The 10759-nt window shown below is 41.0% G+C and overlaps 1 protein-coding gene across 3 annotated transcripts in view; it reads left to right on the top strand.

The window, feature by feature from the left end:
• Positions 1-8028, top strand: part of LOC111266452 (beta-1,4-glucuronyltransferase 1) — a 15406-nt gene extending 7378 nt beyond the window's left edge. For all 3 annotated transcript variants that reach the window (XM_022843945.2, XM_086970909.1, XM_022843952.2), the window contains one exon: positions 4828-8028. In XM_022843945.2, the coding sequence (XP_022699680.1) occupies positions 4828-6215 (1388 nt within the window). In that variant the 3' untranslated portion in view covers positions 6216-8028. The remainder of the gene's footprint in view (positions 1-4827) is intronic.
• Positions 8029-10759: the final 2731 nt, after the last annotated feature.

Here is a 10759-nt window from a genome sequence, read left to right as displayed (position 1 = left end):
GGGGGCAGGATACTGTGGGCGTCGAGTGGGATGGTGTCATTTTCGGTTTACATTTGATTGCTTCGTACGTGTTTATTAGAAGAGAAAAAAAAGCTTCTAATAGTAGGCAGTTTAGTTTCGTTGCGGCCATAGTTTATCTACGAAAGGTCTGTAATGAACATATCCATACAGCTAAAGACGATGGTGAGCGCAATTTATACATTGCGTCTAGTATGACTAGACATAAATTAATTTATTTTTAATCAGTGGCGGCTTACGTATGTCTTTATGAAGAGACTGATGCTTCCGTTCAAATAGTATCAATCAACGATATACATATAAATAATGACATAAAATGTTAGCGTAGCATTACTTATTATCTAGAAGGCGAGACTGATTGACGTATTACTTTCCCTAGAGCTAACAACGCGCCTAAAAAAAGACGCAGAGAAAGATAACCTTATTCGATATATTCCGGTTTCAAAGATGAACGAATTGAAGTATAAGGTAGAAGCACGACAGATACTCATAGTGTGCGTTACCGAGGTAATAGTTGTTAGAATGATAGTCTACATGGCAAATGTTGTCGAAACATTGGCAAAATGTCAAACTTCACTCACCGCTAACGCACTTATCCGAGTCATCCAGACGCAGCGCGATAGAATTTTCTCTAAACATTTATAGATCAACTGGTAACACGCAAATTTTTCATATGACAACTGCTAGATTTCCGATTGCGCGACATCTGTTCGTCTTTAATCACCCTATGCACTGACTCTAATATTGGGATATTATTGTATGTATGAATTTCGTCATCGTCACCAGCGTGTGCATTAAAATAAATATAATTTTACTGAATTTCTGTCATCTTCAATAGTAAACCTATGATCTGGTAGCGGTAGAAACAATAAGGCTCTGGACACCAAGATGGCGCGCATTAATCGCAGACATCCGGTCGATTCCAGCGTTGTTCCTTATGGTGCCTCGTGACACAGTTACCTATCGTCTAATAGTTTGACGCTTTCCACCGCTCCGTTGTGTCCATTACTGCATTTACATTTAGCCAACAAGTAATAATTTCTAATTGTGTGTTACGTAATGAGTCATTTTTCCTAGCTCGTATCTACACGGTGCTGCAGCACGTAGTACCGGACACTGGCGCAGGATCAAGTCAGGTATAAAATGAGAATAGTGATCGCACGCTATGGCTATGACTTAATCATCGCAAACAGTCGCATCGCCAAGAGAGATCATTGAAAACCGTTGTGGCTATGGTAAACAAGAGGGCGATACATCAGCTTCTAACAGCAGCGCTGTTACGTATAGTTGAGGGGCCCGGGCTTTGGCAAACCCAAAAATTAGAATTGGGTGAAGTATCTAGACTTCTTCAGATAGTCCGCGAATTGACGAATGACCCTTCTGTTTCAACGAACTCGAAAAGGTGCAGAGTTTAGAGAAAGGGAAAAATGTCCTGGAAAGATTTACCGTTGCTTGATGGATTTATCGTGTAGTATTCCGTTATCAGACGTACAACAGGCAGCTGATTATTCTTCTAAAAGGGCATGCCTTTCAAGTCCTTACTCGTTCTTGTAACAGTCGAACGCTTCTTTGTATATTACTAACGCCAATCACGTACAAGATGTTGCATATTTAGGTTCCGATACCTGATTATGGTACTAAAGACGATAAAATACCCATTCTTATGGGACAGCCCAAATAGCAAATAGATGTCGTGTAGAACTCTGTACCTGACGATTTCCGTTGAATTATAGCGCGTTGCGTTCGTCCTAGAATAAACCTGCTAACTTACGTCATCATAAATATGGGCACATGGTATATGGAAACATTTTCTCATTTGAGAAATTTCCTATCTTCGCCACTGGGTTTGGTCATTCTTTTACTGTTGTGTAATGTAACATGCGACCAGCCAGCGTATAAACGATGACGCGGAACGCAAAAAGAATTCCATTTTTGTGGCTGTCTATCGAGGCGTTGATCTTCGCTTGGAAAGACGACTTTCCTGTGACCAAATAGCGTGAATCTACCTAAATTCATTACAATCGTCTGAATGGGTTATAGGTAAATATCGGAGCATGCTGAGCTCAAACAAAAGTAAATTTATATAATCTTATACCTTTCAAATAATCGCACGTCATGCCGTTGAAGTACCGAAATAGCGTCACGGCGAGCGGACTTGCAAACACTTACAATAAATAAATACGTGTTTTTAGAGCTGAAACCGCTCACGGTTGGCGTTTCTGCCCGAATTTTAGCAAGTGCTACGTTGTGGGGCGCAGCGGAATATGTTGCGAATGAGAGATGTACTAATAATCACCTAAGTACATGTGTGACAAGTTCTCATCATGAACTTATTTACGGGGATTAGAAGAACCTTAATCATGTATAAGTTAAGGCAGTATAATGGTAAGTCGAGAGAATCTCGTTGATAGAAAGCTCGAGTGATAAAGGACAATACAAGGGATTCATAAAAATGAAACGTCTTTATGAGAGACGAATCAAGTCTACCGTTGAGATGTGCGCGTTTGCTGTGCTAGGTAGGTATCGTTATCCGGATAGTTTACTCGTTCATCTCGGAGGAGGTTTGCCCTGAGCACCATCCAACGTTACGGGCCTATAGCAGCAGCGTGTTAGAACTTCTCGACCTAAAATAAGTTAATTCGTATTTATGAGTTTGTTAGCCTTCGGCTAGTTGGACCTTGATAAAACATTAACCTTTGAGTTTACAAGGACATCCTATCAATTCGAAAAAAAAAAAATACGGACACAAATTGATTGCAAGCCAAATAGAAATTCACTTGAGTTTGCGGTTTGGTCTGATGATGAAACTGTATCTGTTTAGTTCCAGTAGTTTAGGGCATTGCATATTTGCTATTAGTAGTATCAAGTGGGCGCAGCTTCTGCCTAAATTTGTGGAAACGGTGATTCGATGGTTCACTGCAGTCTCGGACCTATTTTGTAACTCAGCCTATATTAGCTTACGTTGTTAAGGACCAACTGCGTTCCGTCATCGCATTTATGCATAAGATGAAACTATAACACGGTTGTATAGTTTATATATCGTATTATTTAGTGTTCGCGCTATTTACGCATACATTATAGTCTACTGGCGAATAGGGAACGCTACCTAAAGGTTGTAAGGTTAAGCTGCTTACACAGGTGTACCTCTAATCCTGTCGGTTTGTTCACTCATCGTCGCTTTAGTATCACACTGAAGTTCATATTAATATCACCTAATGCTCGAGTCTTGTGCGTATCATCACTACATTTAATATGGCTTTATATATTTATATTTTTTCATTTTTGTTTATAGCATGGCAGGGGCAGCGTAACGCATTGCAATTCATATTGTAGAAATAAATATAACCGTCTTTTCTAATGCGATTCGACTGTCACAGACCGGTGACGACATTTTCTATGCGAGACGCTTGGTCGGACGAATTTAACCGTTCGATCGATGCCTTAATGGACTTCCCCGTTAGGTTCTCCTTGCTGCTATCCTGACCGTTAAACCTATACATTACCAGGGTGTGTAGGTTGGCTTGTAGCAGCGACTTCTGGTTCCGCCGCCACTGATCCGGCGTAGATTTTCGTTAAAAGCCACGGAAAGAATTTATGCGTCTATGCTCTTATGACAGTAAACATTATAACACTAATTTCGTTCTTGTACATGGTATATAGGACAGCTTCGAGTGAATGAAAGAGGAGGGTATCGCGGCTTGAACGAATTGAGATCCAAAGAATCTTTCCGTCTACTTACACGTAGAGAATAATACGAGACCCAGATGAGTTTACTTCAGAGAAAATGGGTTCACAAGGTAAGATGTTTTTTGAATTCAAAAATCGAATGTTTGCATTTCAAAAGCGACCGAGCAACATGAATCGATTGAAAATTGGTGAAGGACTTAGGTGGAGCGAATGCTGCAGTCAATGAGGCTTTCCATCAAAATCGAGCTTGAAGTCTAAGGGCTTCGCTCGGCCAAAGCAACGTATCGCATTGAAACTGCGCAAATTGTGTAACAAAAACAACTCGGTATTAACTTCAGGCCAGGTGGAAATGTGTGTTCCTCGTTCAATTCGCTAAACTTCAGTGAGCAAAAACGTGCCGGAAATACGGGATCGCCATAGACGAGGCATGGCTCAATCTTAACTTCTAATCTGAGAGGGACCAGGCGAGAAAATCGTGTCGCTTTAGAGGAAAGTCGAAACCGGTGCCAGTGCCGAGTAGGGTAAAACGTAAAGTGATGGTAGTTGTCGCGACAGATATCAGGGACAGGTGTTACTTTGGTTCGCCGAAAATAAAACAATCAATACAGCCCTCTATCTTGAGTCTGAATTTAGTAACAACTTGGCCGTTGTAACTTACCCCTCATCAAGTTCTATGTCTCGCAGTATTCACTTAAAATTAAGCGACATCTTAAAAGAAGGATAAAACTGTTTCCAATTGCAATTGTGTCGTTTCGAAAAACTACGTAAAAGATGTGTTACCATATGTTCATTTAAAATATGTATTGACATAAATTTGCAGCGTTCTTAGTAGCATGTAATTGAGCTTATAACGTAAAATTAAATAACCAGGCAACTGGTCAGTGGTCGGCGCGTATAGAAACTTGGAACACGTTTCCGTAAGTCTGTATTTTAAGAAATTCCGTGGATCCTCTTGACGAAACCTGAAAGACTCATGTGTATACCTACATGACCTAACTCTAGATACGTTCTTGGTGGGATTATGACAACTTGCACCAGGTCTCCAATTTCTGTTATTGCATTTTGCGAGACAGTAGCTAGATTAGTTATCAACAGTTTTTTCTTCTATTTTTTATTTTTCAGGAATTAAGCGCAGCATGCGTCCGATTTCACCAGACCGTATCAAGATGCTACTCGGAAGCTCGACCAGTATCCGGGTCTTCGGTTCTTGGCTATCTATAGGTAAAATTATCATGCTATGCAACATCCTGCTTGCGTTGTATAACTTCATGTGTTTTACCGCTTCACGAGGTCTATCCGTGCCGTGCATTGTCGTCCTGAACAATAGCGGCCTGCACGACGCAGCCGAGAAACAACTTGCCCGAACAACGGAGCCTCGCGATTCTACAGTGCTCACGAAGATGAAAATAGGCGCATTAGCCATACAAAGAATCCCAGCATATCGACTTGAGCATCGCGGTTCGTTCATCATACTCGGCGACTACGTCAAGGCGAACGGCGAACAGCCAGAATTCAATCAAAGCATAACGTATACTACGCAGGCAACGCATGAGTTTCTGTTCCCGCACGTTGAAGAATTGTGCAAACGCTGGGAGGGGCCCGTGTCTATTTCGGTGTATGCGCCCGGAAGTGACTTGGCTATTGTCAACCGCAAGATCGCTCACCTGCTTAAATGCGCTCCCTGCGTAGCTAACCATGTGACCTTTCACGTCGTCTACCATCGCAGTCATGTCCCGCCTAACATACCCACCGATCCCAAGCAGTACGTACAATCTCAAGATGTGAATTGTACAAATCTGCAACCTCACGATACTGGCAATTACCGCAAGGATGCAAATCTTACTTATCCAATCAACGTATTGCGAAATGCTGCCCGCCTCCGAGCACAAACCAAATATGTACTCGCTTCCGACATTGAACTCTATCCTTCGGCAAATATCATTTCACGCTTCATTCAGATGGTCAGCAACGATTCAGCTCCGCGTAGTGTCTATACGTTGCCGATCTTCGAAATTGAGAAAGGCTACCCAGTGCCTCGAGAGAAGCGTGAGCTTCAGGATCTCTACAAGCAAAAACAGGCGATCTTCTTTCATCGGTTCGTATGCGACCAGTGTCAGAACTTTCCATTACGAGATCGTTGGATAAATACTACTCCGAACAATGCATCGATGTTATCTGTGTTTGTAACGACGAAACGGCGCAGGGACCGCTCGTCCTGGGAGCCCATCTATATCGGTACCAACGATGAACCTCTTTACGCAGAAGAGCTCAGCTGGGAGGGCAAACGCGACAAAATGTCGCAGATGTTCGAGCTCTGCCTGATCGACTACGATTTTAAAGTATTGAACGACGCGTTCCTGTGTCACGCGCCCGGTATCAAGAAGCTCATTAAGGAGGAACTCGCATGGCGATCGAAGTTTGTTCGGCAAAACAACGCTATGTACAAAAGGATCATGTCAAGAATTAAGGCAAAACATCCGAACGGTGTCAAACCTCACCGATGTATATAAATGCTTCACAGATAGAGATTCGGAACGAAGCCACGCATACGTAAAAGGAAATAATCAGATATATCGTTGTTACGCTATGACCACGTCAAAAAATGCCAACCAAAAAAATCTCGTGCGTCGCAGACGTGTAACGCACTCATGTACGCACCAGTAAAAAGTTGACGCAATATCCTGTTTAGTTCGACAGTATATATATAGCGTGCCATCTAAATCCAGGTTGTTGCTAATACCGTACTTAAACAGCTACACCTATTTGATTGAAATTTGTATTAAAAATGCCATTCATGATGGTCATTTTTGTATGTAAACACTACAAAATTTGGGGTAAATTTTTGGGGTTTTGCAAAACTCACTCGAATTTTTCAGATGTCATTTGAAGACTGGCAACAACGTAAAGTGTCGATTCCGGGCTTTAAAAAGGGTCTTCTTTAATTCATATGAGAACTTGTCTAGCACGAACAATAGCTAATCTTCCCTTAAATTGCATTAAAGTACAACTTTTGTGCTTCAGGTGGCCTTGTAGAGAGATCTAACTTTATTCTATCAGCAGATGAACGTACGCCTACTACGAAAAACAGTCTACTCAAGTTTGCCCGAGAATACCGATACATTAGAATCATGCACTCTATGTATATATAGTGGTTTATAGATTACATTGCATGTGTGTTATAAAGGCGGAGCAAAACGGGAATATCAGCGAAAGTGGTAGAGGGTCTTGTTCTCTGCGTCGTAACTTGTATGATAACTAAACAAAAATCCTAACGGGGAATAAGTTATACGGTGATTCTCAACGTATATGATATTTGAAGGTAATCTACCTGCCAGTGCTGTCTGCAGATGTAAACAATTGCGGAGTAGTTCCCGCCTTCTTACTTTTTGTATGTTATATTGCTATAGTGGTCGAAATACAATTGACGAACCGACAAGATGCCAGCAGAGAATGCATCTACGCTTGTTCTGGAACTGATTTTCGAGGACCCCACGGTGTCTGCGCAGAGACAAAGAGACACCAGTAAAATGTACCAAAAAACAAACACAGACTCTTTCTATGTGAAAAGCAACAATCTCCCGTTGATAGACGCCCATCGATGTTGAAGGACATTAACAATAATCATTTTCGCCACCAACTAACGGACAACAAAATGAGTCAGAGACCAAGGTGTAAATAGAGCACTGATGTAGAACGTAACCTCACAAACAAAATCAAAAAGAAAGGAAAGACAATATGAAGATTCTTTAAATAAAGTATATATATATATATATATATATATATATATATATATATATCAATGTACGTAATCCATACATATGTAACTCTTTAGATTTAGTTTCTGCATATGGCGCATATTATTTGATAGAAGCCAAGTGAACGAGACGACAAAGAAGCAAGTAAAGGAAGATGGCGATACCATAAACGTAACGGCATTCTGTGATATTACGATATCTATCCGTAGAAAACAATTGAAAACAAACAAAACGATGCTGGTGATGTGCGGCGCCCCATGGGGCCACAGAGATATGCATCTATCGAAAGAAACATACGACACATTCAAACGTGAGACGCTGTCGTACGTAAACAAAGTTAACATGGTGAAGCAATCCCAAGCATACAATAATTATCTTTTTATGTCTAGTCGATGGTATACTGTTAGTAGCTAGTTGGAGCTCGGTGCGGAGGAACAAAGGAAACCACAGATACACAAAGAAAAAATGTGCTATTTTTAGATAAGCACCAGCTACCTATAAAACTACTACTAGCAAACAAGAGAAAACCCAGCGTCCGTAATAAAGGATAACTCAAGTAATATGAACATATCCAATGTTTTTCTTTCAAATGTGCATATAATTACACGGCTCAGTTGGTACTGGTCAGCCATGTTTGATGATGTGCCACGAATGCATGGATCAAGTACCCAACTGTTACGACTAAATGACAAATTAATCTATTTTTGAGTAGGATTATGAGCGAAGATCAATTATAGAGATAGGCGAACACAAAGGCCGGGTGACATTTAACCAGCTTTAGGTCAAACAGAGACCTCGCTAAGCTTCTTTCAATTACTTTAGACCTGTTAAGTGTGCCTAAAGTCTATCGAACATCTGATCTGTATGTTCAAAAATTTGGCTGAAAATATAAACTGGACTTCAACGAGCACACAAATTCCTCGGCGTATAATTTCGAAGTAGATGTATAGCCTATACAAGTGGCTATTTGCCATAACAACATGTATATCGTCATAATGGTAACCTAATTATTATATCGCACAAGTGTATGTGTATCCCTTTGAAGCTGCAAGTTGTCTGTAGCTCCGCACATAGGAACCTGGTGAGGTATGCACATCTACTCACCCGTAACCTTCGTAACTGCTCGAAGTTATATTATGATCTTCAACTGCTATAGGAATTTGCAGATCCAGTCCAGGAGGAGCTTATTTACTTCGCTCTCAGCTCGTACTATCGTGCTTCCATAGTAACCAATCGAAGGATAACAAAATGCCCAATTGCCCTATGGCGCACGGCAGAGCAACACGGGGATCCGTGTGCACTTGCTTCTATTTGTTGTTGACTGCTCAGAATATAACTTAGTGCGGATGACTTCGTATCATAATAACTTTTGTTGCATCTCTCGTCTAGCAGTAAAGTTCAGTTGTCACAGGTGTGATCTAAATCGTGTGGTAACGGTGTGCCATGACCATGGTTCTCTGTAACGCCTCGGCCCCCAGGGTATATAATAGGCAAATTTGATAGATACAGTTCTTTCTTAATACAGCTAAAAAGCAGAGAGGTTTTAGCGTCGTTCTGCTATTGTTACTATTATACAGAAGCAATAGGGGCCGCATTTGGTCTGAGCCTGGCTGTAGCAACTTCCGGTAAAGTCGTGGGTCAATGGTAACCTTACAGCCTTCCGCAGTGGCACTTATGGTCGACATCCGAACGCTTACGCATAGCGTGACGAAGGTCCGTATCACCAGTACAATTAGTTTTCGCTTGATTTATGTCCTGTTTCATTCGGAAATATATATGAAAGTCGATAGTTATTTCGAAGTACGTAGAACTTCAGATAGCTACGTTGACAGGGTAATTAGACGTCGAACGCGGTTCAGTTCCAACTTACTAGTCAGGAAAGTACGATTTGCAGCACAAAACTATTTAATACGAGGCGGTTTTTCTATTTTATATTTCAGTACTAGGGTGCAAGACGGTATAAGGATGAATGCTGAAGATCGTCGGACCGAGATCATTGAGTGGATGATTAAAGGAGAGTTAACCGAGAATTTCTGATCTAAAATAGTAATAATAGTTAGATGAATTGTCGATATTTCGGTCAGCAGTCACGAAAAAGTAACAACGGCACCCCTGAGTGATGTGAACGTAAGTGTCTTGTTGTCTATACGTGTAGTAATAACGAGACATGTTAATGTTCAAATCAGTTAGCAGTATTACCACGTCTTTAGCACGAGTTGGCTGGTTCTATTGTACGACCGTATTTGTGGATAAGGAAAGCTAAGTAATAGAATTAAAATTAGAAAACGCCTTCGAATAAACATCCAATGGTATTATTACCCGCTTATTATGGTTATCATGAAAATTGTTTCCTTATTGCTCTGTTCAACAAAGCACGCGTTCTTCTGAAGATCCTAGGCACTACAGAAATGTAAATCGACAGATATGCTGGCCTAGGACTATTCATAAAATTTTTTCGAAGGCGCGTGCCCCGTAGGCTTACGTCTGCCACTTCAGGTTAAAGAAGCGGTATCTTTTGCCGTTTGTTTATTCCCCATAGTAGCGAGTCCACAGAAGGCTACGCCATTTGAGTAAGTAGAAAAAATCCCCTTCATATTTTTCTTCTGCCATTAGTACAGATCGTAAACTAGCTTTATTTATGGCCATTAAATTATCATTATGTTGTGGATAACATAGGCATTGATGTGCTGCTAATATCGGTATTATTTAGTTAAAGATGCTTGTCATCAAGTGGTGCCATTAGAAAGTCTCGCTCATACAATCTACGATAATGTACAGATCAGGCCACAAATCGATCATTCAATTTGGCAGACCAGTAATTGTCTTCATTTGCCCTCCCTGGTTAGCAAGTACTGCTTGTGAGCGTCGTTTGTGGATCAGAAACGTTGGCACGGGTTGTTACTGCGTTTCATTGTTCATGTGAGCATTGAGGCCAGACCATGCAGTAGCAGCTACGCTCCGTAGCTTTATAGCTATTCTTCGGACGGGTGTTACTGTCGTTGATGAAGTTTCCGTGGGCTTCTTGGGTAAGTAAGTTCGTACGTAGGGGCGAACGCTTATGGAGAAAGTAATATCGGCAGGTACATCTATGTCTTAGCAACAAGTGGAACTTGTTGTAGGATACGAAAACGTTTAGCAGATCTCGTGGTTAACGAGATTAAATTGAGAGCTGATTATGATCAATTAAGCGTGTTTCAGATTAGTTCTAAATAAAAAAAAAACGATTTTATGTAAATATTTTCCTCACTTTGGGGCTGAAGTGACTCTGGCCAATCTGTTAGAAGTTTCGACTGCTTTTA

The sequence above is a fragment of the Varroa jacobsoni genome, unplaced genomic scaffold (genome assembly GCF_002532875.2).
Source record: "Varroa jacobsoni isolate VJ856 unplaced genomic scaffold, vjacob_1.0 scaffold_1084, whole genome shotgun sequence".
NCBI classification, from domain to species: domain Eukaryota; kingdom Metazoa; phylum Arthropoda; class Arachnida; order Mesostigmata; family Varroidae; genus Varroa; species Varroa jacobsoni.
This window is presented reverse-complemented; position numbering and strand designations above follow the sequence as displayed.